General features: G+C 39.0%; 1 protein-coding gene across 2 annotated transcripts in view; it reads left to right on the top strand.

The window, feature by feature from the left end:
- The window catches only part of UNC13C (unc-13 homolog C), a 706,036-nt gene that overhangs the window by 35,091 nt on the left and 655,476 nt on the right, over positions 1-15,469 (top strand). For both annotated transcript variants that reach the window (XM_027553963.1, XM_027553962.1), the window contains exon 4: positions 8,118-11,368. In XM_027553963.1, coding sequence (XP_027409764.1) covers positions 8,377-11,368 — 2,992 coding nt within the window. In that variant the 5' untranslated portion in view covers positions 8,118-8,376. The remainder of the gene's footprint in view (positions 1-8,117; positions 11,369-15,469) is intronic.

Genomic DNA, 15,469 nt, shown 5'->3' with positions numbered 1-15,469 from the left:
ATGAGTTTGAGTGAACTCCGGGAGTTGGTGATGGACAGGGAGGCCTGGTGTGCTGCTATTCATGGGGTCGCAAAGAGTTGGACATGACTGAGCGACTGAACTGAACTGCACTGAATGATTAGTGATGTTGAGCATCTTTTCATGTGCCTCCTGGTCATCTGTATCCCTTCTTTGGCACAGGAAGCTCAGCTCAGTGCTCTGTGGTGACCTAGATGGGTGAGATGGGGAGCAGGGAAGTCCAGGAGGGAGGGGATATATGTGTATGTGCAGCTGATTCACTTCATTGTGCAGCAGAAACTAACACAACATTGTAAAGCAACTATACGCCAATCTAAAAAATAAAAACAACAAAAATGAAAGATATATAAGACAGGTATAAAATCCAATAAAGACTTTCTAAGGGAGGTTTTTTAAAACCTGATCTTTTTATTTTCTCATCACCTGCCTTGTCCCAGCTACATGCTGTTCCCTCCCATCAGCTCCCTGTGGCTAATGGTGTGACTAGCTTTCCCTTCCAGCTCCAGCTACCCTGGCTTGTTACTTTGCTGTGCTTTAAGGGTCCTGCTCATTGAGTTGTGTGGTCAGCACACAGGTCAGAGCTACTTTCCACTGGGCCTTCTGGCTCAGATGACCTGCCCCTGCACGTGGTTAGGTTTTGCTCTGTCTCTGCAACAGCCCTTCTTCCTTCCCACCTCATAGGAAGTATCTTCCAGCCAGCTGTTTTTCAAATCACCAAGAATTTACTGTTGAACAGATATTTGGTGACCTGTGTTCATATATTTCTCTTTGACTTATTCTTGGAAAATGTCTTTTAAACCAGCAGTCAGATAGTACAGGATATTTACTGTTGAGGTGCTGTAATGAGAAACAGAGGTTTTCTTGCTCTCTTCTGGTGGGGGATTAATGATCATCCTAACAGGGTCCTGAGTGCTTAACACAAAATCAATGCCAACAAAGGAGCAGTGAAGAGATTTCCCTATTGGGCTGGTAGCAGGGATTAAGCAGGTAGTAATAAACACAAGGTCAGAAACTCAAGTGGCAAGCCATGAGGTTCCTAGGCCAAAGGTGGGGATTCAGTTCAGAGTCAGGGACTGAGAGAGAAGAGTCATGCTGAAATACAGGGCAGAACTTGGGGAGGCAACCTGGTAGGGCCTCTTTCTCAGATCATCCTCTTTCTCTTCTCTCCCTTGCAAGTTAGCATTCAGATACCCAGGTCACCTATTTTATTGCATTTGATAAGGAACTTAGAATTGTTTATTGATCTGAAAAGACTTTAACTTAATTTTGGTAATGATTTAGTAATAAATTGCTGACTGTTCAAAGGTTCACTAGCTCTTTTAGCCCACAAGGACACCTACTGTTGAGGTCATACTAAATAGCTTTTTTACAAAATGGACTTGTTAACACACTGGCAACAAATATTTTAATCCCCATCAGACCATAATATTCAATTTGGAGTTGATACATTCTCAGTCCAAATCTGGGGCCTGGAGTCAAGACTGTGTTGCTTATTAATTGCATGTACTAAGTCAAGTTTCCTTGAAAACTCTAAACCTCAGCTTCCTTTTCTGGAAAATAATAATACTAATTTCACCCAATTATTATGGGATTAAAATGAAGTGAGGCAAATTTTAAAAAATTATATACACAGTGCTTGGAACATAATAAGTAATAATTAAATATTACTACTAAGTGTCTCATAACATGTCTCATAACATAGTCTAGCATTTTAATCTCTCTCAAAGATTTCCTGCCAAAAACTTTACATCATACCCCCAAACATCATTACTGAAAATAATGTGCATGCATACTAAGCCTCTTCAGTCATGACTGACTCTGTGCAACTCTATGGACTGTAGCCCACCAGGATCCTCTGTCCATGGGATTCTCCAGGCAAGAATACTTGAGTGAGTTGCCTTTTTCTCTTCCAGGGTATCTTCCCAACAGAGGGGTCAAACCTGCATCTCTTATCTCTCCTGCACTGGCAGGCAGGTTCTTTACCAGTAGCACCACCTGTAAGATTAATTAATTAAAGGGCTTCCCAGGTGGTGATAGTGGTAAGAAACCTGCCTGACAATACAGGAGCCTCAGGAGACAGTTCAATCACTGGGTCAGAAAGATTCCCTGCAGGAGGGTTGCATGGCAACCCACTCTAATATTCTTGCCTGGAGAATGCCTTGGACAGAGGAATCTGGCAGGCTACAGTGTATAGGGTTGCACAGAGTCAGACATGACCGAAGTGACTTAGCATGCACACATGTATGTAGTTAAAGTAATACAACTGGACGGTAAATATGAGATTCTGTATTCAAGTACTTAAGCATCATATGATGCATATGATGATAGACTGGTCTCCCCGCCCCTCCTCAACCCCTTCTCCTCCCACATATCTTTTACTGATATTGATTTTGTCCTGATCTGGGCTACTAACAATTTTTTTTAAATAGAACTTTAGAGAAGAGAGTAGATCTGTGGGTTTGTATATGGTGCATTTTAGGACTTGTGTCCATTACCACTGGTAACATTCACTTTGTATGCAGCTGATAGCTTCATTGATCCCAGGTCTAAGGACCAAGATATCTTTTTGCTTCAGTTGTTTTTCATAAAGCTCTGGTGGAAGGTATTGAGAGAGAGGATAACATGGTGCTGCTCACTAGCTGTGTAATTTTGGTTGTCTCTTAATCTCTTTGAACCTCTTGTTTCCTCATCTATAAAATGGACATAATAATGTTTTCTTCAGAGAGTTTCTGTGAGGATTATTTGGGATTGTTTAAGTATCTTGAGGGCTTCCCTGGAAGCTCAGATGGCAAAGAATCTGCTTGCAATGCAGGAGACCCAGGTTTGATCCCTGGGTTGGGAAGATCCCCTGGAGAAAAGAATAGCAACCCACTGCCAGTATTCTTACCTGGAGAATTCCATAGACAGACTATAGCCTGGTGAACTACAGTCCATGTGGTCTCAAAGAGTTGGACATGAATGAGCAACTAATACACACACAAGTTTCTAAAACACAAAGGTGCTCATTAATGTTAGCTTCCTGCTGTATCCTGCCCACTTGCTTGAAGGAAGTTCTGCAGGTGATATTTGAGACTCACCAGCCTCGTTAGGGGCTTCCCAGGTGGCTCAGTGATAAAGAATCTGTCTGCAATACAGGAGATGTGAGATGGATTTCTGGGTCAAGAAGATCCCCTGGAGAAGGAAATGGCAACCCACTCCAGTGTTCTTGCCTGGGAAATCTCATGGACAGAGGAGCCTAGCGGGTTACAGTTCATGGGGTTGCACAAAGCATTAAATGTGACTTAGCAACAAAACAACAACCACAAACCTTGGTAAGGTAGCTATGGCTTTGTAATGAAATTGTAACAGAGGTTGAGAAAGAGAACCCAGTAACTGGGAAGGTGAGATTTCTATATTGGATATTTGCCTCTGGACCATGTAGGTATAAAGCATTCTCTATTTCCCCTCCAATTGCTTCTTTTTAGTATTTTTTTCTTTGTTTGTTTTTCATGTCATCCTCCAACTGAGTAGGGTTCCTAGGTTGCCTCCCATTTCTATCTACCTTAATGTTCACAACAGATACCACATGATGAATCTTCTGTGAATACTTCTTTCATCTTTTCAACAGACTTCTTAGTTCTAATGGTAACTAATAGGTACTGGGCTCTGCACTGTTTTAGATACTCTTCTAAGAACTTTACATGTGTTAACTCATTACAATTATCCCATGAGGAGATACTATTTTTGTTCCAATTTAATCAGTGTACAAGTGGTTCCCTTTTCTCCACATCCCCTCCAGCAATTATTTTTTTGTAGACTTTTTGATGATGGCTACTCTAACTGATGTGAGGATAACCTCAGTGTAGTGTTGATTTGTATTTTTCTTAAAATCAGTGATGTTGAGCATCTTTTCATGTGCCTCTTGGCCATCTGTATGTCTTCCTTGGACAAATGTCTGTTTAGGTTTTTCATCCATTTTTTGGTTGGGTTATTTGTTGTTGTTGTTTTTTGTTTGTTTGTTATTGCACTGCATGAACTGCGTATATTTTGGAGAAACAAACAATATTGTAAAACAACTATACTCCAATAGAAAATAAAAATATGGAATAAAAAAAGGAAAAAAATGTACAAGTGAAGGCAGTATAGAAGTGACTTTCTCATGCTTATATGGCTAATATGCCTCATCCAGAAGCTGTGCTGAAAACCAAAAACCATTAGTGCCCCCTCATCAAATGGAGCTTCTGAACCTAAGTTTCAGAGATTTCCACATTCTATTTACATTTTGTCCATGCAGATCCATCCTCCTTTAGTTCCCATCTCTCTCCGAGGTGGGTGCTTCTTCATTTTTAACATGATGTGAATGTTTGTGATGCCTACCTTCTGCGTATACTGATTTTCTTTATCTGGATCATTTAAGGCCAAGTTCAGCTAGTTCGGGCTTCTTGGAATCTTTATAACCCATCTTCGAGTTTATGGGCTTGTTACTTGTTCATTCATTCATTTGTGCTTGTATTTATTTATTTGCCCAACAAATATTGTAAGTCTAATATATACCAAGCAATTTGAATATTTAAAGTTAAATAGATCATAGCCCCTGCCCCCTCAAATCACATTTGAGATATAGACACATAACTATTTCACACACATAACTGTTATATTCTAAGAATTACCATAACAAATGTGCATTCAAGGCATTGGGGGAGCACAGAGGAGGAGTGCTGGAGTCTAAAGGAGGTCAAACAAGGTGATGCTAATCCCTGCTGGATTTAAGATGTTTAGTTGCCTTAGAGACATTCATGAGTAAGATGTGGAGATAGAGGGGACAGGAAAGAAATGAAGCCAGAAGGAACAGCATGGGCAAAAGCACGTTGGTGAGGCAACAATACAATGATCACAGAACTGTTACTATTTCAGTGTGTCTTAGGCAGACATGCTTCTGGAAGTGACAGGGCATGAAACTACTGAGATAGTGATTTAAGTGGAAGGATTTACATCTTTTAAATGTATTAATTTTAAGAAAGGTTGATTTGAGAGAAGAGCCAACTTAGAGTTAGGAAGACCATATAGGATACAATTGTAGTAGTCCAGATGAGAAATTGTGGAGTTCAGCACTGAGGCATCACTAGTGGGATGAGTGAACATATATAGGGTATGGAAATATGATGGATCATATTGAATCTAGAATGATTCCTGGCTATATGTCTTGGGGAAGTCAATAATTAGGATATGATATTAAATTGAGATTAATCATTCAAGAAAATGACTAGGTGTTTGATGGAGTTTATATTTGGACAACCAGCTGATGATATTTAATAAGTGACTGAAATGTGGGTTAATTTCTAACTTTCTGTGAGTTTGGAGGTAAGTATGCCTCTGTGAAACCATCACCAAGATTGTGTTATGAACACAAGATCTACCTTCTTAGCAAAATTTTGGGTATGCAGTATTATTAACTGGGAGAAGGCAATGGCACCCCACTCCAGTGCTGTTGCCTGGAAAATCCCATGGATGGAGGAGCCTTGTAAGCTGCAGTCCATGGGGTCTATAAGAGTCGGACACAACTGAGTGACTTCACTTTCACTTTCCACTTTCATGCATTGGAGAAGGAAATGGCAACCCACTCCAGTGTTTTGGCCTGGAGAATCCCAGGGATGGAGAAGCCTGGTAGGCTGCAGTCCATGGGGTCGCACAGAGTCGGACACGACTGAAGCGACTTAGCAGCAGCAGCAGTATTATTAACTAAAGGCACTGTGATGTACAGTAGGTCTTCAGGGCTTCTTCAACTTGCATGACTGAAACATTGTACCTTTTGGACCAATTCTTCAATAACTATTTATCAAGTGTTTTTATGTATGCTGGGTTCAGGATGTTTAAAACTGGACAAGTCATATTCTTCCCATTAAATAGGACATAGTCCAGGGGATGGAAACAGGAATGAGAGTACAGTAGGGAATAATATGTATTGCTTATGCACTGGCTTGCAGGAGAGTGTGGCAAAGAGAGAGAAAAGCTCAGTGTGGGTGGTCAGTGAAGTCTTCACTGAACAAATGATTCTGAAGCTGAAACACAATTTTTATAGACAAGGAGGGCTAGACATGAATGATATTCTAGGTGGAGAGAACAGAAAAGTTATTGAGGTGTGAAAGAGAGTAGAGCTTGTAGTGAATAACAAGTTGTTCCATGTGGTTAGAATACAGAACAAGTGAGTTCATCTGTGCAACTGTGTCCACATACCCTCATGTTTGCATTTTGAAGCAGGGCATCACTGCAGGTTAAATTTTCCTGTTCAAAATTGTTCCAACCATTATTGTCTAGATCATTGGCTCTGAATTAGTAACACAGGTCAGGAAGCCTGAACACAATTTCATGAAAATATTAGAGGCATTGACAAAATTCCTGCTTTCATCTAAACAAAAATCAGGTATTTGTTTCAAGGTTTGGGAAACCCAGGATCTTCGACAGAGTGATTAGTAGAACAATTTATTTTACTGAAGTTGGCTTTTAAATAATTTATCTACTCTACTGCTACTTAACTTTCCAATATGTCTTTTTTGTCCCCATAGGAGAAGTTGCATAGGGGTACAATAAATGTTTTTTGAATTTAATTCAGAAATTAATTTCTTGACATTTTTATTATTAGAAAACAGGTCCTGGCATGTAATTCTGAATGACTGACAAATTGTTTCAGACAAGCAAAATTTGACTCTGACTGTTTATGAAATCCAGAAGACATGGATTTAGAGTCTGTCTCTCTCCATCTTTTTGCTTCCTTCTTGCATTGCAGTGCCCTGTCTCCTATGAAACTTGGCTCCTGGCCAGAGAATGTATTCCCCAAGTCCCTGCAGAATCCTAGTGAAGTGAAATTGGCAGATTTCCAAATGGAGGGAGCTGATAAAGACCCATCAGGCTCCTAAAACAATGTGCAGTTTATGATGTATTCTTTAAAGAATTAGAACATTTATCTACTCAAATCCATAGCTTGATATCAACAAAGATTTTTGGTCATTACTATTACTCTGTGATATATTTCAGTGATGAAATAGTTCAAGTCAACAAAATTATATGTGAATACCTATTACATACAAGGCACAGTGCTGGTAAACCAGAAAAATTAATGTAAACTGTCATTGTTGTCCAGATAATTCAAGAAGCTAACTATCACAAATATGACTTAGTTATGTGGTCATTTACATTATAAAACACCAAATCATAGGATGAATTATATATCCAACCAGTTTTTTAGTATCTTTAGACATGTTTTATTTGTGGTACAATCTCTTTTTGTGATTTGGCACTCTATCTTCAGTTATGATCTTAACCCTAGGGATGGGTTTCCTGCCACCTGCCACAAGTCTGCACTGGTTGGTTAGTGTGGCTTTGCTTTTCCAAGCCACATTCTCTAAGAACTTAGATGTATTATCCTTATTTTCAAATATAAGGTTTTCCTATTGTGTTTTTGTTGTTATTATATGCCTAAATATTATATAATTGTCTATTTTTTCAATTCATGATACTCCATTGACAAATTTGATGTCTATACAGGATGCATTTTCTCTTGGTATTTACATCATCCTATGAAATATTTTCTTACTTGGATTTCTTTAATCATTATTTAAGAAATTATCAATCATTGAATACCTAGAAAAGTAAGACTATTTGAATAAGAAAAAATCTTAAGTACATGAATAATATTAATTCAGTGAATTTTAAATGTTTGAGGTGGGGCAAATATATTTAAATTGAAATGTAATATTTGTATAAGTAAATGTAATTTTAGGAAAAGATATAAAATGGAAATGATAAGCTCATATAGTGAATATATAATAGTTATTAAAATTTGCCTGTCATCTTATACAAACTTTTCTAAATAATTACTATTACCTTTACTAGTATTTTAACTGTGTCTACCCATAAGCGATTTAGGAAAAGGAAATGATAATTTAAACACAGTTATCGGTTCTGCTTTCCTTACCTAGTTGTTTTAAAACTGTGTGTTGAAATTTCTGTGTCCCCTCTGCAATTTTTCACACACTGTGTATCTTGAAGAGTTCAAAAACTGTTAGCCATGGGCTAAATCTAGGATCAAATTCTGATATGGACTTTGTAATTCCTTTTTTTAGGTACTGCCTGAAGTTATGTGGAAATGAGAGAGACTCATGAAACCCCTCCTCCAAGAGAGAATGAATGTCTTTCATAAATGGAGCCTGGCTTCTGGTTTTCCCAGGACAGTGACACTGTGGCAGCCACAGCGGCCCTTCCTGCTATTTTCACTGATTCACAGAACATCTGAACAGTGATGCTGGCCTTGGATTTACAGAGTTCCATCCTGATACATTATTTACTTTCCTGGGACAGAAAAGCTTGCTCTAATTGCTCTCCATGGTGGCTAATGTTTTCAAGAGCCTGATTTTACCTTACATCCATAAGCTTTGCAAAGGAATGTTTACAAAGAAATTGGGAAATACAACCAAAAAAAAAGAGAATCGTCAGCCAAAAAAAGATCAAGACCTTCCTGTTGCTGGCCAGACCAAAACCCCCAAATTTTCTAACACCTTGAAAAGCACAGTAAAGAAGCTTGCAAAGTGTTCATCCACTCGCAACTTATCCACCGAAGAAGAGGAGGCTAACAAAGAATTTTCTCTCTCCCCCACATTCAGTTACCGAGTAGCTATTGCCAATGGCCTCCAGAAGAAGATTCATGTAGCCAACGGTGATCATGAGGAGCTCCTTCAGGAGTTATCTTCCATTGAGAGCTCCTACTCAGAATCACTCAGTGAACTAAGGAGCAGTACAGAAAACCAGGCACAGTCAGCACTCATGATGCCCGTTAGACGCAACAGGAAGAGCTCCAGCAGCCTGGCGCCCTCAGAGGGGAGTTCCGACGGGGAACGCACTCTGCAGAGCTTAAAGCTAGGAGCTTTACGCAAACTGAGGAAATGGAAAAAGAGTCAAGAGTGTGTCTCCTCGGATTCAGAGTTGAGCACAATGAAGAAAACCTGGGGAATCAGAAGCAAATCTTTGGACCGAACTGCCCGAAACCCAAAGACCAACGCCCTGGAGCCTGGATTCAGTTCCTCTGTCTGCATTAGCCAAACGCAGGATGTCATGGAAATGATCTTTAAGGAACTTCAGGGAATAAGTCAGATAGAAACAGAACTTTCTGAACTCCGAGGGCATGTCAATGCTCTCAAGCATTCCATTGATGAGATCTCCAGCAGCGTGGAGGTTGTGCAAAACGAAATTGAGCAGCTGCGGACAGGGTTTGTCCAGTCTCGGAGGGAAACTAGAGACATCCATGATTATATTAAACACTTAGGTCATGTGGGAAGCAAAGCAAGCCTGAGATTTTTAAATGTGCCCGAAGAAAGATTTGAATATATTGAAAGTGTGGTGTACCAAGTTCTAATAGATAAAATGGGTTTTTCCGATGCACCAAATGCTATTAAAATTGAATTTGCTCAGAGGATAGGACACCAAAGGGATTGCCCGAATGCAAAGCCTCGACCCATCCTTGTGTACTTTGAAACCCCTCAGCAAAGGGATTTAGTCTTAAAAAAATCCTATAAACTCAAAGGAACAGGCATCGGAATCTCAACAGATATTCTTACTCATGACATCAAAGAAAGAAAAGAAAGAGGGATACCATCCTCCCAGACATATGAAAGCATGGACATAAAGCTATCTACTCCAGAGCCCAGACTTAAGAAGAACAGTTGGCACTCTCCTGATGACAGTGATGGAGAGCTGGCATCTGATCTCAATAGAAACAGTTATGCTGTACTTTCCAAGTCAGAGTTTCCAACAAAAGGAAGTGCTTCCAAGTCAAGTTCAAAATCACACAATGCTAGAGCCAAGAATAAAACTGCTAGTAGCAGCAAAATTGCAAATAAATCAGAATATGATAAACTTTCTTCACATTTGCCAGAATCGGATAACTTGGCCAAACAAACCACAACCCGTTATGCAGATGTGACACCTCTCTGGCACTCACAGAGTGATTTTTTCACTGCTAAACTTAGCCGTTCTGAATCTGATTTTTCCAAATTGTGTCAATCTTATTCAGAGGATTTTTCAGAAAATCAGTTTTTCACTAGAACTAATGGAAGTTCCCTCCTGTCTTCTTCAGACCGGGAACTTTGGCAGAGGAAACAGGAGGGCACCCCTACCATGTATGACAACCCTCAGGATCAGGGTTTGAATGGGGCTCCTCTGGGTGTCCAAGGGCAGAGTGAAATTGAATACACAGAAACCGTGGACAGTGGAGTGAGTAATGGCATGGTGTGTGCTTCTGGAGACCAGAGCCACTACAGTGATTCTCAGCTCTCTTTACATGAAGATCTTTCTCCATGGAAAGAATGGAATCAAGAAGAGAAAGGAGCCGATTTAGGTTTGGATTCATCTACCCAGGAAGCTTTTGACTATGACACAAACAGTCTATCTGATCAACCACTTGATGTTTACCATAAAGACCTAGAAGACTTGGGAAAGGGCCACAGTGACCTTCAGGATGACTCTGAGAGTTATGATTTAACCCAAGATGACAACTCATCTCCATGCCCTGGGCTGGATAATGAACCACAAGGACAGTGGGTTGGCCAGTATAATTCTTATCAGGAACCTAATTCTAATGAGCTGTACCAAAACCAAAACCAGTTGTCCATGATGTATCGAAGTCAAAGTGAATTGCAAAGTGATGATTCAGAGGATGCCCCACCCAAATCTTGGCATAGTCGATTAAGCATTGACCTTTCCGATAAGGCTTTCAGCTTCCCAAAATTTGGATCTACACTACAGAGAGCTAAGTCAGCCTTGGAAGTGGTATGGAACAAAAGCACACAGAGTCTCAGTGGGTATGAGGACAGCGGCTCTTCCTTAATGGGGAGATTTCGGACATTATCCCAATCAACTGCAAATGAATCGAGTACAACCCTTGACTCTGATGTCTACACAGAACCTTATTATTACAAAGCAGAGGATGAAGAGGACTATAGTGAACCAGTGGCTGATAATGAAACAGATTATGTTGAAGTAATGGAACAAGTCCTTGCTAAGCTAGAAAACAGGACTAGTGTTACTGAAACAGATGAACAAATGCCGGAGTATGATCACCCTTCATATGAAACCCCTTATGAAACCCCACAAGATGAGGGTTATGATGGGCAGGCAGATGATGTGGTTAGTGAAGGGGGATTGGAACCCTTAAATGAAGCACCGGCTGAAATGGAAATGAAAGAAGACGAAAACCAAAACATCCCTGAACAACTAGTGGAAGTCACAAAGCCAAAGAGGATTCGTCCCTCTTTCAAAGAAGCAGCTTTGAAAGCCTATAAGAAGCAAATGGCAGAACTGGAAGAGAAGATCCTGGCTGGAGGTATTTATGTTTAACTGCTATATTATGAGCTCATTGGGTTGTGTTCTTTAGAACATGTTCTGTGTTTACTCTTGGGAGAAGGAATTTAGTTTCAAGGAATTTGCATGTTTATTCTGAGAAGAATCTTATTTTACTTGGCTCCCCCAACAAGCTGGGCTTGACAATTTAAAATCAACATGCTTTCAAATAGGTCATACTAAAATAAGCACTATACTCTGAGGATAGAGATTTCTGTGCTAGGATTAGTCAAAAAAGGCCCTTCATATTTCCAATTTAATGGCATCAGGTATCAAAGGAAGGGTGGGTGAAATCAAAGAGCAGCCTGGGGTCTACATTTTGGTTTTGTATAGGGATAGGGAGAAAGATAAACTTAATCTTAAAGAATTAAGAAAGATAGATTCCTAGATTTACCACTCCTTTCCCCATCACTTCTGTACTTTGGAGCATGCCAGCAGGAAGAACTAGGTGTACACAGCCAACCCCATCCTGAACCATGGATGACAACTTCACTCACTACTTACTGATGAAGCTAAGGGAGGACATTAACGTCCCAGGCTGTGCCGGAATGGTCACAAGTCACTCTTTTGAAGGAGTCAGTAAGGAGATAGAGACAAGTATCTTCCTCCTAAAGAGTGGAGTAGAATCTCTTGACCATTATGGAAATGAAAATAGTACCTTACCTAATAATTTTCCTTGACCTCCTAGGGGAACAATTTTGGATCATATAGTTTTGAAAAGTAGCTACATATAAGTAAAAGTTTTGTTGACTTTTAATTTCTCAACCAAACTTTATCTCAGTCCCTTAAAATTTACTTTATTTGCATGCTTATCTCTTTATATCTTTAGGATAGTTTGATATAATCTCAGTTTTAATTGATCATATACTGTTAATGGTTTCTTTGAATATGGAAATGTCATCTTCAAAATACTCTACATAATACTTCACAAATTTATATATTTATATGATCAAACATTATTTGTTATTATAAAATAATATAATAATTTATTTATCTGGTAGCTGATTATGGCTTCATTTTCTGTGATCAGATACAACTTCAAACTGGTCATGTTCTGGCTAACATGGGTGGATCATTGACTAAACAGATACCTTCATGATTAAACTATTTTAGACCCTAAAACAATTGAAATAACTATTATGGTTCTCTGTTCTAAAATTCTGTTCATATAAAACAGCATATCTTATGTAATTTTTTTAAAAAACATAAGTCAAGGGCATCTTGGGTACATAGGCTGTGTTTTTTGGTTGTTATTTTTAAAGGGAAGCATTGTCAAATATTTTTAAAATTGATTTGAAACGGCAGTAGCTAAAATTTTATGTAAATGTAATGCATACTGGAATATCTTATTTTGGAGTGACTTTTAATACTAGATATTCTTATTACTGAAACTCAGTTCATAGTTCAAAGCCTGAAATACAGGTCAGGATTTTGACATTATATTTTACTTACTCTGGATTCAGAGAGATCTACTCAAAAGCATATTAAGAATAAGCAAAGTGTGTAGGTGTGTGTGTTTGTTGTGGTGCAACACATGAGTGTTTTCATGCCAATTGGTTAAGGTATCCAAAATGTTAGGCAATATTATAAATACAATGAAACTATATGTTTCAAAAAAGAAAGTGGATCTTCATCAACTCATAAAAAGGTCCCCAGTTAGCAAACTTTTGCAAGGTAGTTTGTTACTTATAATGACTATTTACATAGCTAAAATCCTAGTCTTTCAGTGGTACTTATCCTCAGAAAATATGAATTCATTTGGTTATTCACACAGCACCCACTTCGGAATCCTAACATAGGAAAAACAATTGTGTACCACATACCTAACACACCAGGTGTGTCATACCTGACACACTGACTCCAGATGACTCAAACCACTCTACCATCTTGGAACTTGGCTTATTGTCCTATGAGCCAACTTTGAATGGAATCTGTTGGATATCATTTATCCTACAGGAAAGCATACATACATCTTTAAGATGCTCTCTGATGGCTTGAAAGGCACCAGATTGACTACCCAGGAGGTTGCAGTAGCCTAGATTTTAAAGGCCATCTCTTCTCTCTTTGGCAGCAGTCAGGCAGTTGTCCCCCTCCTGTGACACCAATATGCCTCATGAGGAAGGGCAGCCAAGGGAGGGCATTTTTCAGGCCCCTTCCCGGTTCAGAGCATCCCAAAGAGGTGCCAATCGTCATGATGGCTTCTGTGCCCATGGCCATCTGCTTACTGGGCTTTGGGCAGATGCCAGCGTATTTTTCTCTTCATGACGATGCAGTCACCATTAGGTAGCAGTGCTGTCTTCTCTCCATTACTGACCTGGCAAGATTGGACCTTAGATCTCTTGCTGTAAACAATGTGGGAGGTGGTTCTCCTTGATGGAATTGTTGGCTTATGAATTTGAATCAATTATTTCAACTTTTGTCTTCAGGGTCCTGGTAAAGAGGGACTTTTTAAAGACCCCAGTGTACATGGATGTTTGATGCCAGTTTATATGAGAATCTTAACTTTGAACAGCAGGCCAATCAGGAGAGAGATTTTAGTCTACATGTAGCCAGAACCTCCACGAGGCCATATTCTTCCCTTGCTGCTGGACTCTATGTGTGTAACTGGTCTGAAACACACCATGATGGTGAATATCTGATCCCCTTCCCTTAGCCTTTCACCACCCATCGACTGGAATTAATTAATATCTCCTCTGAATTTCCCTATACCTATTTCTTGGAGCTCTGGTGTCCACCTTTATAATGACAATTTATCTGTATTCCTTATGTTCTCTTCTAAGGTGTAATCTGAGGGTCAGAAGTCTTGTCTTTTCATTCTTTCATTTGACCAGTGCTTTATACAAAGATGGCACTGAATGTGTTGGATGAATGGCTACATCAAAGGAAGCAGGATACTGAATAAAAAACATGAGCTTTCAAGTAAAATCCAAATCCAAACTGTGGCCTTTACTTGCTAAACTGTGCCTTTATTTCCTAGGGGTTCAGAATGATTAGAGATGCAACCTTATAATTGAGTACTATTATATACCAGGCATTTTCCCAGCGTTTTATCTATCTTTTTATTCCTTTGTCTCTTAAAGCATCACTGTAAGTTTGATTCCATTATTATCTCATTTTACAGGTGAGGAAACTGAGATGCGGAAAGCTTACATAACTTGTTCAGTGTCATACAGGTAGTAAGATGGTGAATATAGAATTAAATAGATGGTTAATTTGGTTTTTGAGAGCAGCCATATGCTTACTCCCCTCAAAGATTGTTTTGTTCATGTTTTAAGGTGGAGAGACGTGATGAAAGATGGAGGTAACCTTGGCCACAGGCAGGGCTGATTCCAACTAAAGGATTTTCACAAGAAAATAGAAATACTATGAAAAGCACTGAGGTTTTATTGTTAAATAGTTCATTCTCAGTTTTTCTAGTCCAAATGCATGGTTCATCTTATAAACCAAGGCTTGTAGAGCCCAAAAAATACTGTACAACAGATGTTTGAAGGATGATGTTCTAAAGTCTGAGTACACTTTACAAGGAATTAGATTCTAAAGTCAGTTTGAAGTAAGTTTTTCAAGAAAAATAGTAAAAAATGTTTTGTTTTGAAATGTCATTTCCAGGCTGCCTGTACGTTCTGGAAGAGGCTGCTGCTAGACAGGATTGTAAAGTCCATGAGTGAATTTCCCTTTCCATTGCTACTGTAATGCCAGAGCCTGCCCCAGTATCTGGCATATTTATCTAGTCCACAAATAAATGCTAGACTCCTCTCTAGTTCCGTGGAGAATTCTTAGAATTCAGATAAACTTTAAATTTCTTTCTTTCTATTAAAAAGACTTTTTAAATCAGATATATTTTAATATAGTACAAAAGGGAGAATGTGATGGAGAGTGAAAACTTGACTTTTCTCACCTTTGGCTCAGTTAATCACATCTTTCTTTCTATGATGATGTTAACTTATACATCTTTAAAAACTTACTGAATTTACTTAAATTCCAGGTTTAATGTTAAAGAATAAATATTTCAACTAAGTTTTGGAGGTTTGTTGGTCCAAGTTTATCTATCAAGAGGTGCTTACACTTTTGAACATCTCTGGGCCTC

Source organism: Bos indicus x Bos taurus, chromosome 10 (genome assembly GCF_003369695.1).
Source record: "Bos indicus x Bos taurus breed Angus x Brahman F1 hybrid chromosome 10, Bos_hybrid_MaternalHap_v2.0, whole genome shotgun sequence".
Taxonomy (NCBI): Eukaryota; Metazoa; Chordata; class Mammalia; order Artiodactyla; family Bovidae; genus Bos; species Bos indicus x Bos taurus.
Note: the sequence above shows the minus strand (reverse complement) of the source record. Positions and strands in the feature narration are given on the sequence as shown.